General features: G+C 46.5%; 1 protein-coding gene across 1 annotated transcript; it reads right to left on the reverse strand.

The window, feature by feature from the left end:
* Positions 1-139: 139 nt before the first annotated feature.
* ANAPC15 (anaphase promoting complex subunit 15) lies at positions 140-1,733 on the reverse strand. The gene is made up of 4 exons (XM_052652243.1): positions 1,604-1,733; positions 1,032-1,091; positions 611-748; positions 140-503 (listed from the first exon to the last, which is right to left on the reverse strand). The coding sequence occupies exons 1-4, from the start codon at positions 1,721-1,723 to the stop codon at positions 444-446; spliced, it is 378 nt and encodes a 125-aa protein (XP_052508203.1). The 5' UTR covers positions 1,724-1,733; the 3' UTR covers positions 140-443.
* Positions 1,734-16,769: the final 15,036 nt, after the last annotated feature.

Here is a 16,769-nt window from a genome sequence, read left to right on the forward strand (position 1 = left end):
GGCTACTATGGCCTTCCCTAGCCCCAGCCCACATGGCCAGGTAGATCTGCCTGAAGTCCCTTGAAAACCCTTTCCCCAAAGCTCAAGAGAAGATGCTGGACTCCTCCTCTAGGTTCCACCAAGAAATAGGGAATAGACATGGGGAAAAAAAATCAGTCCTGTGTCTTTATTAAAGAAAGTTAGAAAGAGACTAGATCTGACAAACAAGGGGTGAGATGCTGGCTAGAAAGGAGTGGGCTGGGCTTAGGCCCTGGGGATTCAAGGGCAGACTGATGGCCTGGGAGGGACCAAGAAGATCAGGTCCTGGCAGCAGCTGAGGAAGTGCCTGAGGATGAGCATTCAGGCACTGGGGTGGGCCATGGGGGTGGGTGATCAGCTGGTTCTGCAGGGAGTCCAGGGCCATCCTCGGACCCCTTTTCTTGAGACCACCTTTTCTTGTCTACCTAGATCATCCACTGGTCCTGATCCTGTTCGTTGCCTTCCATGTCCACCTGCAGAGGAGGCTGGGTGTGGGTGGGGAAGGGCCTCAGCCACCCAGCCAGCCCCAGTCCCAGGTCCTGCCCCTGGCAGGATCCAGGGTTTCCGTTCCCTTGGCTACACCCCTGCCTACCTCATTGACCTCTCCGTCATCAGGTGACTCATTGTAGTCATTCATCTCATCCATGTCCTGCATGTCCTCATCATCCTCTGAGTCCTCTTCACTGTCCTCGTCGTCGTCTTCATCTTCCTCTTCCTCGTCATCATAGTGCTGTTGAGGCAGGGAAGAGCCTGGAGGTTCTATAGGTCTGCCTGGGCCACTTCAAGGACTGGCCCACTTGGAGCTTCTCTCTGGGGCCAGTGAATGAGCTCCACTCCCTGATCCTGTCCCACTCGAGTCTAGCTGGTTGGTGCACTACCTTGGTGTTGGGCCCACTACCCACCCTCTCTCTTACCCCTTTCTGGCCTCCACCAGAGTTGAGGACTTTCAGAATTAGAGCAGAGCTTCCGTCCACCTGAGCCCCACATAGGCCCCACCTGCTGGAGCCACTCACCTCTGAGGCCGGCTTGCCAATAGGTACCAGGTTGTTGTCTTTCTCTGCAATGCTCTGGAGCTGTGGCCAAACAGGGAGGAGAGCAAGGCTGAGGCCCAAGCAGGGCAGTCAAAGGCATGGCACTCACCTGCCCTGCCCCCAAGAAGACCCCCAAGTGTGGAGGAGAAGCTTCCTTACGACTCTCAGGAAGATTCAGTCTCTTTCCTGTCATCTGCCACTTACTTAATGAATTTGATCTAGCTATGTAAACTCTCTGGTCTTTGGTTTCCTTATAAGATTATGGTGAGGATGAAGTGACACTACCAGCCTAGAACATGACATCTGCAAGGTCCTCGATAGACAGTCAAAAAATACTTCCTGTGTTGTAGGGAAAAGAGCCTGGGCTCTGATCTGGCCTAGAGGTCCCAGAGTCTTCAGCAAATTAGGGTAACACAAAGGTGAGAACCTAGGTCCCCAGCTCAGGACAAAAACCTCCCCCAGGGCAGATCTGCAGCGTAGGGCCAGGTTAAGGCCAGAGAAGGGGGATGGGGAGCGTGACTGAAGCGCCCCTGCTGTGCTAGGTTCTCACTCACCCAGGCCTGATGCTGCTGTTCTTGCTGCTGCAGCTCTGTCTCCTCCACACAGGGTCGATCCAAATTAAACCACAGTGTCTCAGTCACACGGGGGAAGAGTGAGGGGAACAAGGTGGACATGGCTCCTAGACTGAGGGAAAGGGTCAGGTGAATCCAGCTCTCTCAGATGTGTGTGGTTTTAGATTTTATTTGCTGACATTTTGACTTGGGGATTGGATGGAGTGGACAGTAGCAGAGACGCACTCCTACCCTGTGGGAATCAGACAGACCTGGGTTTGAGTCCTGGCTCCACCGCTTACTAGCTATTTGACCTCCGCCAAGTCACTTAACCTCTGAGCCTCAGCCTCCTCATCTGTAACATGGGACAATAACAATTATACCACCCTCATCATTATTGTTGGAGAAGGAAATAGCAACCCACTCCAGTATTCATGCCTGGAAAATCCCACGGACCGAGGAGCCTGCGGGGCTACAGTCCATGAGGTCGCAATGAGTCGGACACGACTGAGCGACTTCACTTCACCATTATTCTAACAATTAGTGATTTACTTTATGGATAAGTAAAGCTGTTTGTAAGCTGTTCAACAAAGGAAGAGAATGGAAGCCAAATGTAGAGAGAGGAAACCAGAATGCAGACTGGCATTACAAAATTCAAAATTAAAGATGGCAGGACTCTACTGAAACTACCTCTACCCCCTCCAAACACCAGACCTACTTTTTGCTCCTCCATGCTGACCTAGCCCACACCTACCCAGTGTCAGAAATTTAGGACACGAACCACCTCTATAATGAACCACAGCCAAATTGGGGGGCAGGGAAGGGAGGTGTTACCACGTGTCAGTAAGACATTCTAAAGGCATGAGTAAGTAAGTAGATGAAAGACTGAATAGATGAACTAACATGTGAGAGGATACATAAACTCAGCTCGGCTTAAGCGGCTGAGGGAGCTGACAAGGAAGGTCCCAGAGAATCTGAATTAAAACTTATCAGCTCACAGAAAAACTGAGGCCCAGCACAGGCAACGACTGGCTCTAGGTCACACGGTAAACTGGGGGGAACGCTTGCGGGGAGTAGATCCAGGCCAGGCACGAGAGATGAAGAGAAAAGCATCTATGTCTAATTCTGTTCTTGCCCTAATTTATTTGACCAATCCAGGGCTAGCTCCTGCCCTTCCGTGTACCGCAGCTTCCCGGCGCTTCTAACAGGATCCAAGACACCCCTCCCCCTCCCCCCAAAGTACTGAACGGCCAAAGAACGCGGCTCCGAAAGACCAACCCATCGTCGTAAAACCACCACCCATTCTCTGCTTATTATTATAATAATCGTGGAATTGACCAACAAGAAGGCAGGGGCGGGATTCGGACAGGCATTTGCCCTTATAGGGTCGCTAATCGCGAAAGGAGGGTAAGGCCAACTAACTGGAAGAAATGCTGAGTGACTGGAAGTGGTACCAATGAGTGACGGGTCTTGTGTGACGGGGTGGGGCTTACTCTCGAGGAAGCGGCCAATGAGTTGGCGCGCTTTAATGTTAAGGGGAGTGTGAGCAGGCAGCTCCAGAGGAGTCGGATCAGGAGAATAGGGTTTCTCTGGGGTAGGGAGGGAAGGAGGGACGAGGAGTCAGGAGCCGCAGCCTAGCTTCTGTACTTACCGCGCCGGGAGGCGGCAGCCGGCGACGACCCGGAAGCACTTATTTCTGCCTGACCGGAAGAGCCCGCCAGAACCGGGGACACACCAAACGCATGCGTGTTTGCTCTTCTTTTGTTTCCCGCTCCCGCCCCGCCAGAGTGGAAGTGACGTTCCATACGTCGGTCACGTGCTGGGTGGAAATTTGGCGCGCCAGCTCTGTACCCGTGTAGCCCCGCCTCTCTCTCCCCAGGCCGTATTTGCTGGCCAATCCCTGCTGAAAAATAGCTGGCAGCGACCAGCGTTAGTACTAGGACTATTTGTTGTGCTGCGTACCAGGAAAATTAGTCTACTTCTGCCTCAGAATCGCTGGGTGATTTTACCCCTCGCCGTTCCTGTCTGTCCTTTCTGTCCTTCAGTTTCCCGTTTTGGTACATACATTCATTTATGTATGCCTTCAACGGAAATATTTGGGTCCCTATTATATTCTGTATTCCAGGCCCTGCTAGAAGCGGGAGCTAAATCTAGGAACATGGTCCCTGCCCTGAAAGACCTCAGAGTCAAGTAGGGAAGCCAGACTCTGCTAACCTGCAGTGGACTCCCTGGTCTTTTTTGGGGGGTGGGGGGTGAGGGTGGGGGGTGAGGGTGGGGGGCGGGCGGAAGGGGCAGCCCCAGGGAACGTGGGATCTTGTTCCCTGGCCAGGGATCCAACCAGCGCTCTCTGCATTGGAAACGCTGACCACCAGGGAAGTCCTTTCACTGGTCTCAAAATTGCCTTTCCAGGTCTGCCTTCCAGATTTTGTAAGGGCTGGAGTGTTTACTCAGTCTCAGGCGCAGCATTCTGCTACTGGGGAATTGAGCTGCCCTCTCCAGGTCTGGGCTAAATCCGCTTAGGGGTCAGCCTTGTCACATCTCTCCCACTCCTTTGCTGATGCCTTCATTCTAACCTGTCTGACTCAGCTTCCCCTTCAGAAATCATAATACATTCTGGCAGCGGAAGTCCTTCAAACCCAGTGCCCATTAAGCTCCATCACGCACCAGCCCATTTCAAGGCCACCAATCATCCATCATTTCACTACTGCCTTGACCCAATGTGTGCCTTTTAACAAATCCTTTTTCCATGTCTGGACTCCGTTTCCTCTTCTGCCCAGGCTTCTTCCTACCTTGGACTGATGTGAGAATTTGATGAGATAACATATTTAAGAGTTAGTGTACTGTGCATACGGACTTACATTGTTTCCAAGCAGTTCTGGTTGTTATAAAGTTTTTCATTAAAGAGTAAAATTTGCCTCTTGGAAAGGTCCACCTTTTTTTTTTTTTTGCATTCATTCAACCAGTATCTACCGAGTACCTTATTATATGCCTGTCATTATTCTAAGTAAAGAATGTACAATAGTGAACAAAACAACAATAACAAAATCATGACTCACGGTGCTTTCATTTTAATGAGAGAAATAAAAAGATATAGTTTTAAGATTGCAGTAAATATTAAGGAGAAAAAATAAATCAGAGAAGTGGGAATAAAATGTTGATAGAGGAGATGTTTTATCTTAGAGGGTCAAGGAAAACCTTACTGGGAAGGTGACTTGAGTAAAAGTTCTGAAGAAAAAAAGACGGGCACTGTTCTGATATTTACGGAAGAGCATCAAGGCAAGAGCAAGTGCAAAGAGCCTCCAATGGCTGGAGCGTAGTGTTTCATGGAGAGAAGGGGAGAAGATGAGGATAGGGATAGGAGCCAGAGAGGACAGCTTCACAGATCACAATAGCACTTTGGCTTTTACCCCATGTTCAGGATCCCTTGAAGGGTTATGAGCAGAGGATCCACACAACTGATTACATTTTAATAGAGTTACTCTGGCAATTTTATAAAGAGAAATTCAGTTGGGGATAGTGGCAGAAGCAGGAAAAGACATGAGAGGTGCTGATTTGGGGGGAAACATCTGGAGTCATTTTTGAGTTTGAGATGTCCTTTAGGGATGTTGAGGGAGTGGGAGGGGAAATAGTTCTGAAGGTGGAGGGAGACACCAAGACTGGAAATAGCAGTTTTAAGAGTCATCAGCACATGATTGGTGTTTAAAGCCACCAAAGGAGTGAGTGTAGATAAAAGAACATTTCCTTCAAAATTCAGAATTTTGAGGAAACTAGGAAAAGCAGAAAACTAGACTGAGAAGGGCCAAAATGATAAGCAGAAACCCAGGTAAGTTGGGTGGCATCCTGGAAGCCAAGTAAAGAAAGGGGTATCGGGAGGAGGTACTGCTGCACTGTACTGGGGTTCTGTATAAAATTATTTCTGTTTCCTCAGCAGACCATGAGCTTCTTGAGGGCAGACACTGAGTGGTTTCTAAATCCTCAGAACCCAATCTGACCTCTCCCTTCTTTTCGATCCCTTATCTCTCCTTCAGTGTTCCCATCAGTTGCTCCTTCTGCTTCTTAATTTAGTTACAAGGTCCCCATGCCTGGCACTTGTTACCTCCAGCCTTCCTGATGGCTCTGGTCTGATGGAAATTCCCCACTAACAGACAGTTTCTTACCTAGATCCTCAGCCAGGTCAACAAGCCATGGTGGCTAGGGGAAGGGGGAAAAGGAGAAGGAGGAGTGGAAATTTGATGTGATACCCTATTTTCAGCTCAGGAAACTGAGTCAACGATGGTGCCATTTGCTTTACATTCATTATCCACTATTTATCCTTGCCAAGTGTTTGACTTTTTTTCATTTCATTTCAAGGATGATAAACTAAGACTCTAAGGGAATTTCCTGATGGTCCGGTGCTTAGAACTCCATGCTTTAACTGCCAAGAGCTCAATCCCTGGTTGGGGAACTGCAGGATCCTGCAAGCCTCGAGGTACAGACAAATAAATAAATAGAGACTCTGAGAGGTTAAAAATTCGCCTCCTGGTCCTTCACTTGTTCCACTGTTTGATCAATATTGTTTGAGTGCCAGCTGAGTTCTAGACACCTTGATAGACCCTGAGGACAAAGAGATGAAGTAGAAATAATCCGTGTTCTAGAGAAAAATACAGTCTAGTGAAAACTAAGATAGTTATAGACAATTATAGGAGACAGTAGTCAACATTAAAATTAGTGTATAAGGAGTGTGTTATAGGAGCGCAGAGGAAGGAGAGATGAATGGGTTCTGGATAAAATGAGTTTAGATTTTGTTTGAGGAAAGGAAACATTTGAATGGGCCTTAAGGGATGAATAGGAGTTTACCTGCTAGACAAGTTGGAGAAGGGGATGCACAAAAAGGCATATTGCATGCTAATGCATGGAGTTAAAATCAGATGATGTATTGGAGAATAATGAGAAAATTTTTACAGTGAACTAGGTGTCTAGGGATAGAAAGAGATGAGAAAGAATGTTAGGGGGACTCTGATGGCATAGGGCTTTGGTGGCCATTAGATAGAGTGGATGGGATGAGAGTCAGGCATCCTGGGATTTATCTTGGCTCTATGACTGACTTCTGCAGACCCCAGGCAAGTCCTTCCCCATCCCCCCGCTTTCATTTTCTCTAGCGTAATATCCAAGCCATGTCTCCAGCTCTGGTGTGAGTCCCTGGAAGGCGCTAACCTGAGCAGACCCTTTCTCTCTCTCTCTCTTTTTTTTTTTTTTTGGCTGTGTCGTAGGGCATGTGAGATCTTAGTTCCCAGATCAGGGATCACACCCACGTCCCCTGCATTGAAAGGTGGATTCTTAACCACTGAATTTTCAGGGATTCAACCTGGCCCTTTCTGTCTTCAGATGTGACCTGCTCCTTCATTGGGTTTTACACAAACCAGGGCCTGGGCTGAAAGCAGAAGGCAGGATGGAGATAGGTATTTCCCAACAGTCAGAAATAAACCCAAAGCCACAGGCTGGAGTGATAAGTCCATGGCTCTATGCAGAGAATTCTCCAGGATCCAGGATGGTTTATAGCTGAGTGATGTGAATTCAGTGCTAGTGAGAGCTGCTTCCATGGTCCTTGAGGAGTATGGCTGGTCCTAGTAGAGGACAGAGGAAAATACCACAATCACCATCTTTTATGTTTTCCAAGGGATAGTTGGTCTCTAAAGAGCTTTCACACCTGTCATTTCCTCTTATTCTCACCCCAGTCCTGGAAATCCTGCTCCCAGTTAGCTAGCATATGAGGAATATGAGGTTCCGAAAAGTGAAGTGGCTTTTCCAAACTGAAGCCACAACTCAAGGTCAATCTTGCATTCGCTCTACAAAGCTTCCTTATTAGCCAGTCTGTGCTTAGTGATGGGGACTCACAGAGTCATATCTGAGTCCTCATCCCCTGGAAGTCCCAGGTCTAATTTGGAGGCATAAAGCAAATCATTAGGCTCTTGAAGGCCATATTTTACAAACTTTACAGCATTACATAGTTACTGTAGTTAACAATACTGTATTGTATATTTGAAAGTTACTTAAAAAGTAGCTCTTAAATGTTATCATAAGAAAAAGAATGTTTGGTGACAAATGTTGACTGAACTTACTGTGGTGATGATTTTGCAGTACATACAAACATTGCATCATTATGTTGTACATCTTGTATGAATATGTTATATGTCAAATATATCTCAATTTTTTAAAAAAGCAAAGAATGTTGTCTACAGCCTGAAATCTACAGAATAGCCCAATCTCAAGGCTCTGGCCTTTAAGAGTATATATAACATTTTCCCCTTCATATGGAGATAAAAATTTGCAGAACAGAGAATAACATTTGTCTTGTTGGAGGTTTACAGGAACATGGTGACCTGACTTAAGGGGCCAGCCTAAAGAAAACACCATTCCTACACCAAGAAGTTGGCAACAACCCACCATGCCACTGCCTCATGTTGCCTTTAAAAATGCCTTGCTGAAAACCTTCGGGGAGTTCAGGGCTTTTGCGGGCACGAGCCACCCATTGAGCCACTCTCCTTGCATGGCCCTGAACTAAACATTTCTCTGCTCCAAACTCCAACATTTCAGGGCTGTTTGGCCTCACTGTGCATTGGGCACAGGAACTTGCATTCAGCAGCAATTCTGACAAGAAGTCAGCCCTAGGAGTCTGCACCTGTGGCAGGCTGATCCCGGCCAGACAGCCCCTTGCCTGAATTCCCAGCAGCTGCCAGAGCTCATTTCCCTCCAGGAATCCTGGAGGCACTTTCTCTGATAAGCACGCAGAAACTTGCTCAGTAATAGTGCTCCAGCTAGGCCCCTACTTGCATGGAGGATTTGCACATATTTGCTTACTATAACTAAGGCTTCCTCACTCTGATCAAAGCAAAAACAAAAAGTGGGAAGAGAGGCCCTCTGTATGAGATGGCAAGGCTGAGGGGACACAAACATGCACTTACAGTCACCAGTGCACACTCCCAGCATACACAAGGGTGCTAGGCAGAATAAAGGCTCCCCAAAGATGCTCATATGCTAGTCCCAGAACCTGTGAACATGTCTTACAGGGCAAAGGGGACTTTGCAGATGTGATTAAGTTTAAAGACCTTAAAATGGTGAGCATAGCCTAGATCACCCAGGTGGGCCCAGTCTATTTATACAAGTTCTTAAAATTGAAGAATCTTTCCCAAGAGCTTTGGTCAGAAAACAAAACAATATGAGAAAGGAAAAAGAAACAGGGAGATGCTACACTGCTGACTTTGAAGATAGGAAAAGGGACCACGAGCCAAGGAGTGCAGGCAGCCTCTAGCAGCTGGAAAAGGCAAGGGAACTAATTCTCAGTCTAGAGCCTCCAGAAAGAAATGCTCTAGGGAAGAACAAATTTGAGTGCATATTGAATCTGTTTCTTTTACTTTAACCCAAGAAGTTTGCAACAACCAGCCATAACCCCTCCCCTTTGAGTACAAAAGAAGCTTGAATTCTAATTCAGGTAATGTGGTTCTTTGGGAAATGAGTCCACCATCTTCTCAATCTTCTGGCTTTCCAAATAAAGTTGCTATTCCTTGCTCAGCAACTCATCTCTCCTTTTATTGGCCTGTTGTGCAAGGAGCAATATAAGCTCAGACTTGGTAACAGGAATATAGCCCTGCTGACACCTTGTGGTAGCTCAGCAAGACCCAAGTTGGACTTTAAGTTACAGAACTGTAAGATATTACACATGTGCTGTTTTAAGCCACAAAATGTGTGGTAATTTGTTACGGCATCAATAGGAAAAACCACAGGCAATGCCTATGTCCTCACGCCTAGATAGACACTAAATCACGTTGTCATACACACTTGAACAGCCCCGGACAGAGAGACCCTTAGACGTGAGCAGGCTTTCAGTGGAGGCTGGGGAGCAGTGAGCCTGCAGGGGTACTCTGTGGGGTCAGGATGCAGTCCTAGGGCTGCTTCTTTGTTGTGAGAAAGCACAGAGCAAAACCCTCACCTGCTGGGCAAATTCTCACAGCCTTGCTTTCACTCTGCTCCCTCAGTCCTTACATCCTAGTTTTAACAATCTCTACACCAGTTTTTACCTTAAACGCTGATGAGAACAGAACATGAATGAACCCTGAGGACATTATACCAAGTGATAAGCCAGTCACTAAAGGACAAAAGCTGTATGGTTCCACTTATATGAGGACCCTAGAAAAGTCAAATTCATAGAGAATAGGGGAATAGTGGTTGCGGGCATAACAGAGAACAAATCTGACTCCACATTAGATCTGTTTCATTTAACTTTTGTATTCTACGGTTTTTGCTTCAAGTTAAGAATGCTGTCTATGCTTATAATTTGGGAGATTGGGATTGATATATACACGTTGTATGTGTGTTGTGTGTGTGTGTGTGTATGTGTGAAGTCGCTTCAGTCATGTCCAACTCTTTGTGACCCTATGAACCATAGCCTGCCAGGCTCCTCTATCCATGGGGATTCTCTAGGCAAGAACACTGGAGTGGACTCCCATGACCTCCTCCAGGGGATCTTCCTGACCCAGGGATCAAAAACGCATCTCTTATGTCTCCTGCATTTGCAGGTGGGTTCTTTACCATTAGCGCCACCTGGAAAGCCCCATATAGACACTACTATATATATAGTAGTAGTTTGTCGCTCAGTCGTGTCCGACTCTTTGGACCCCATGGACTGTAGCCTACCAGGCTCCTCCCTCCATGGGATTCTCCAGGCAAGAGTACTGGAGTGGGGTGCCATTGCCTTCTCCAGGGGATCTTCCCGACCCAGGGATCGAACCCAGATATCCCGCATTGCAGGCAGACGCTTTAACCTCTGAGCCATCAGGGAAATGATTACATATATATACATATATATATATATATTCAGTTCAGTTCAGTTCATTTCAGTCACTCAGTCGTGTCCGACTCTTTGCGACCCCATGAATTGCAGCACACCTGGCCTCCCTGTCCATCACCAACTCCCGGAGTTCACTCAAACTCATGTCCATCGAGTTGATGATGCCGTCCAGCCATCTCATCCTCTGTCGTTCCCTTCTCCTCCTGACCCCAATCCCTCCCAGCATCAGAGTCTTTTCCAATGAGTCGACTGTTCACATGAGGTGGCCAAAGTATTGGAGTTTCAGCTTTAGCATCAGTCCTTCCAAAGTACACCCAGGACTGACCTCCTTCAGGATGGACTGGTTGGATCTCCTTGCAGTCCAAGGGACTCTCAAGAGTCTTCTCCAACACCACACTTCAAAAGCATCAATTCTTTGATGCTCAGCCTTCTTCACAGTCCAACTCTCACATCCATACATGACTACTGGAAAAACCATAGCCTTGACTAGACGGACCTTTGTAGGCAAAGTAATGTCTCTGCTTTTGAATATGCTATCTAGGTTGGTCATAACTTTCCTTCCAAGGAGTAAGTGTCTTTTAATTTCATGGCTGCAGTCACCATCTGCAGTGATTTTGGAGCTCCCAGAAATAAAGTCTGACATTGTTTCCATTGTTTCCCCATCTATTTCCCATGAAGTGGTGGGACCGGATGCCATGATCTTCCGTTTTCTGAATGTTGAGCTTTAAGCCAACTTTTTCACTCTCCTCTTTCACTTTCATCAAGAGGCTTTTTAGTTTCTCTTCACTTTCTGCCATAAGGGTGGTGTCATCTGCATATCTGAGGTTATTGATATTTCTCCCAGCAATCTGGATTCCAGCTTGTGCTTCTTCCAGCCCAGCGTTTCTCATGATGTACTCTGCATAGAAGTTAAATAAGCAGGGTGACAATATACAGCCTTGATGTACTCCCTTTCCTATTTGGAACCAGTCTGTTGTTCCATGTCCAGTTCTAACTGTTGCTTCCTGACCTGCACACAGGTTTCTCAAGAGGCAGGTCATGTAGTCTGGTATTCCCATCTCTTTCAGAATTTTCCACAGTTTATTGTGATCCACAGAATCAAAGGCTTTGGTATAGTCAATAAAGTAGAAGTAGATGTTTTTCTGCAACTCTCTTGCTTTTTCGATGATCCAGTGGATGTTGGCAATTTGATCTCTGGTTCCTCTGCCTTTTTTAAAGCCAGCTTGAACATCTGGAAGTTCATGGTTCATACTGAAGCCTGGCTTGGAGAATTTTGAGCATTACTTTACTAGCATGTGTAAAAGTAAAGTAAATGTCGTTCAGTCGTGTCCAACTCTTTGTGACCCCATGGACTGTAGCCTACCAGGTTCCTCCATCCATGGGATTTTCCAGGCAAGAATACTGGAGTGGGTTGCCATTTCCTTCTCTAGGAGATCTTCCCAACCCAGGGATCAAACCCAGGTCTCCCACGTTGTGGGCAGACACTTTACCGTCTGAGCCACCAGGGAAGTCCGTGAGATGAGTGCAATTGTGCTGTAGTTTGAGCATTCTTTGGCATTGCCTTTCTTTGGGATTGGAATGAAAACTGACCTTTTCCAGTCCTGTGACCACTGCTGAGTTTTCCAAATTTGCTGGCATACTGAGTGCAGCACTTTCACAGCATCATCTTTCAAGATTTGAAGTAGCTCAACTGGAATTCCATCACCTCCACTAGCTTTGTACCTAGTGATGCTTTCTAAGGCCCACTTGACTTCACATTCCAGGATGTCTGGCTCTAGATTAGTGATCACACCATCATGATTATCTGGGTCGTGAAGATCTTTTTTGTACAGTTCTTCTGTGTATTCTTGCCACCTCTTCTTAATATCTTCTGCTTCTGTTAGGTCCATACCATTTCTGTCCTTTACTGAGCCCATCTTTGCATGAAATGTTCCCTTGGTATCTCTAATTTTCTTGAAGAGGTCTCTAGTTTTTCTCATTCTGTTGTTTTCTTCTATTTCTTTGCATTGATGGCTGAAGAAGGCTTTCTTATCTCTTCTTGCTATTCTTTGGAACTCTGCATTCAGATGTTTGTATCTTTCCTTTTCTCCTTTGCTTTTCGCTTCTCTTCTTGTCACAGCTATTTGTAAGGCCTCCCCAGACAGCCATTTTGCTTTTTTGCATTTCTTTTCCATGGGGATGGTCTTGATCCCTGTATATATAAGATAAGTAACTAATAACAACCTACTCTAGAGCACAGGGAAGTGACTCAATACTTTGTAATGACTTATATGGGAAAAGAATCCAAAAAAGAGTGGATGTACGTAGATGTATAACAGATTCACTTTGCTGTACAGCAGAAACTAGCACAACATTGTAAATCAGCTATAAGCCAATAAAAATTAATTTAAAAAGGAATGTTGCCTATAGTCTGAAATATACATGACAGCCCATTCTCCAAATCTCCAGCCCATTTAAAGGTATTAATATAACACTTTCCCCTTCATATAGAGATAAAAAGTTGCAGAACAGAGAATAATATTTGTGTTGTTGGAGGTTTACAGGAACATTGTGACTTGACCTACGTGGACACTGCAAGAACAAAGGATTCCTACTCCCCGAATGTCATCATTGTTTATTAGTGGATCCGCAGCACTGAGCACAGTGACCAGCAATCAGCTGATGCCTAATATTTGCTGAATGAATGAATGAGAGACCGAAAGATATATACTGGACACATGCAGCATCTGAACTGTTCGGGGAAAGGCAGAGGACTTGGGTTTGGGAACTAGTCCATTGATTCCTCATTGTGTGCTCTGACCTTGACCAAGACACTTCACCCCTGAACCTCAGCTTCTCTATGTGTAAAGTAGGGGCACTGTCTGCCCCACAGGGCTCTTGTCAAGGTCAAGTGAAATACATATGATGAGGGTCCAGTCATTGCCCCCGGGAGCTGCACGTTGACCTAGAAACCTCAGCTGAAGCATGGAGGGAGCAAGGAGGCTTAAACTGAGAGAGTTAGGCTAACAGGATTCTAATTCTGTTCAAGTCCACCATCAATCCCCAGGTGACCTTGGGTCTGTATTCATTTCTTATGGCTGCTATAACAAACTACCAAAAACTCTGTGGCTTAAAACAACATGGATTGGGACTTCCCTGGTGGTTCAGTGCCTAAGACTCCACACCCCAGTGCAGGGGACCTGGGTTTGATCCTTGGTCTGGGAACGAGATCCCATATGCCACAACTAAGTATTCACATGCTGAAACTAGAGAGCTCGTGTGCTGCAGTTAAGACCCAATGCAGCCAAATAAATAAGGAAATAAAAGAAACATGCTATAAAAGCAAATATGTTTTAAAGGGTGAACTTTCTTATAGATTTTTAAAATAATATATTTATTTACCTGTTTGGCTGCACTAGATCTTAGTTGCACCACATGGGACCTTCTTTGCGTCCCGAGGGATGTTTCATCACAGCACACAGACTCTCTAGCTGTGGCGCTGTGACGCTGTGGCACACGGGCTCCAGACAGCATGGGCTCAGTAGTTGTGGTGTGAGGGCTTAGTTGCCTCGAAGCATGTGGGATCTTAGTTCCCCGTGCACGCTAAGTTGCTATAGTCGTGTCTGACTCTGTGTAACCCTATGGACTGTAGCCTGCCAGGCTCCTCTGTCCATGGGATTCTCCAGGCAAGAATACTGGAGTGTATTGCCATGCCCTTCTCCAAGGATTCTTCCCAACCTAGGGATTGACCTCGCATCTCTTATATCTCCTGCATTGGCAGGCAGGTTCTTTACCATTAGTGCCACCTGGGAAGCACGATGAGGGGTCTAACCCATGTCTGCTGCGTTGCAAGGTGGATTCTTAACCACTGGACCATTAGGAAAGTCCCAAGGGTTAACAACAGCAACAACAAAACATGGATTTATTCTCTTACCGTTCTGGAGGTCAGAAGTCTAAAATCAAGGTTTCAACAGGACTGCATTCCTTCAGGAAGCTTTAGGAAAAATCCGTTTCCTTGCTTTTCCAGCCTCCAGAGACCACATGCAATGCTGTGCTGGTGGCCTTTCCTTCATGTCACTCCAACCTCTTGTTTCCATCTTTATATCTTCTATGGCACTCTCTGACCTCCTGCCTTCCTCTTATAAGGATTCTTGTGATATCAGCCCACCCAGATAATTCGGGATAATCTATCTCAAGAGCTGTCCCTTAATCACATCTGCAAAGTCCTTTTTGCCATACAAAGTAACAAATCCAGGCTCTGGGGTTTAGGACAGGGGTATTAGTACCATTCTAAATGGCAACCCACTCCAGTTACTCTTGCCTGGAGAATCCCATGGACAGAGAAGCCTGGTAGGCTACAGTCCATGGGGTCGCAGGGAGTCGGACACTGAGCGACTTCACTTTCACTTTCACTCTCTCACTTGGGCCTCAGTCTCTTTTTCTGGAAAATAATAGCCTCAGTCCTGCTCTGACCCCTTCCCTGCCTCTGACAATCTCTCCCAGAGGAGTGCACTCATGGAGCCAGAAATGTTGGATAGAGACCAGGGACTGAATTCCTGACTGCCTGGTCACTCCAGCTCACAAATCTTATCAGCCCCAATCTTATCAGAGGTAGTTACAGCCCCAGGACCCAACTGTCCCCAAAGCTGTGTTCTGCCCTGTCCTTCCATTTCCTGGACTTTCCCAAGCAGGCGAGCCTCCTCCCACTCCAGTGACAACCCACACAAGAACACCTTTTATTACTAAATAGCAAACATTTACTGTCTCACACTATCCTTACCTGTATCCCCTACCCTGCACTTCAGGAAACGATCCAAGGATTTCTCCCACATCCAATCCTCACACACAGCCCCTTAGGGAACTCATATTTCATTTTACATTTCTCTGTGCTTTACAGATAGGGAAATGGAGGCTCTGGGCTTACCAGGCAGCACAATGGTAAAGAATCCACCTGCCAATGCAGGAGATGCAGGAGACACAGGTTCGATCCCTGGGTCGAGAAGATTCCCCTGGAGAAGGGTATGGCTATCCACTCCAGGATTCTTGCCTGGAGAATCCCCATGGACAGAGGAGCCTGTCAGGCTACAGCCCATGGAGTCACAAAGAGTCGGACTGAGTAACTGAGCACACAGATCACATACAGAATTGAGGGTCTACTTGTTCCTCCTCACTCCAGCTCCCTGCTTTCCTCTGCCACTGTCCCTTCTGCTCTCAGCCTCCAGAGCTGGGACAGTTTCATCAAGAATCACTAAGTCCAAACTCAGGACAGTCTCAAGCCAGAATCAGAGGGACCCATCACAGTCCCTACTGGGCATTCACCTTTCATTCATTCATTCAGACTTCCCATATTTCCAGAGTGCTGACTGGATACCTGGTACTGTTCTAAGTTGGGAACAAAATGGACACAATTCCTTGCTCTCATCAGACTCACTTTGTAGTGGTGGGAGAAAAGTGAAAGTGAAGTCGCTCAGTCGTGTCCAACTCTTTGGGACCCCATGGACTATATAGCCTACCAGGCTTCTCAGTCCATGGGATTTTCCAGGCAAGAGTACTGGAGTGGGTTGCCATTCCCTTCTCCAGGGGATCTTCCCTACCCAGGGATTGAACCCGGGTCTCCTGCATTGTAGGCAGACACTTTACCCTCTAAGCCACCAGAGAAGCCCCAATAAGTGGCAATATCAGATGATGATAAATGTGGTTAAAAAAAAAAAAAAGAATATAGCCAGAGAAGGCAATGGAGTATACAGGGGTGAGGATGACACCATATTCCAGAGAAGGTGGACAAGAAAATCTTCGCTGATATGCAGACATTTAAATAGATTCCCAAAGAGAGGAGGGAGCCAGCAAGCTGGAAGTGGGGGAATATTCCAGGCTGGAATCAGCATCACTTCCAGCAGCTGCTACCCAGATTTCCTATTGCAGTACCAATCAGCACCTTCCACATCTTCTCAGGTTCTCAGTCTCCAAAAATGACGCCAACATCTCCTCAATCCATAAAGCCAGAAACCTGACAGTCATTTTTGTCCCTGATCTCTCCCTCTTTCCCCATGTTCCCAAAGCCCCCAGGCCCTACAGATTTTTTAAAAACATTGATTTATTTGGCTTCACCAAGTTGCAGCTCACAGGATCTTTGAGATCTTTGATTTTTGTTGCAGTAGGATCTTCAGTTGCAGCATTCGAACTCTTAAGTTGCATCATGTGGGATCTAGTTCCCTGACTGGGAGGTTAAACCCGGGCCCCCTGCTTTGGGAATGCGGAGTCTTAGCCACTGGATCACCAAGGAAGTCCCAGCCCTAGGGATTTTATTCACTAAGCATCTGATATATTCACTACTTCCCACAGTTCCAAAATTCTTTTTTTCCCTTA

This window comes from Budorcas taxicolor, chromosome 15 (assembly GCF_023091745.1).
Source record: "Budorcas taxicolor isolate Tak-1 chromosome 15, Takin1.1, whole genome shotgun sequence".
NCBI classification, from domain to species: domain Eukaryota; kingdom Metazoa; phylum Chordata; class Mammalia; order Artiodactyla; family Bovidae; genus Budorcas; species Budorcas taxicolor.

Excerpts from the sequence above, each read along its gene's own strand:
- ANAPC15 (XM_052652243.1), bottom strand. The coding sequence starts at position 1,723 with ATGTCCACCTTGTTCCCCTCACTCTTCCCCCGTGTGACTGAGACACTG. Across the intron at positions 749-1,031 it reads TTGGCAAGCCGGCCTCAGAG|CACTATGATGACGAGGAAGA; the intron begins GTGAGTGGCTCC and ends CTGCCTCAACAG. Across the intron at positions 504-610 it reads ATGACGGAGAGGTCAATGAG|CCTCCTCTGCAGGTGGACAT; the intron begins GTAGGCAGGGGT and ends ACCCACACCCAG.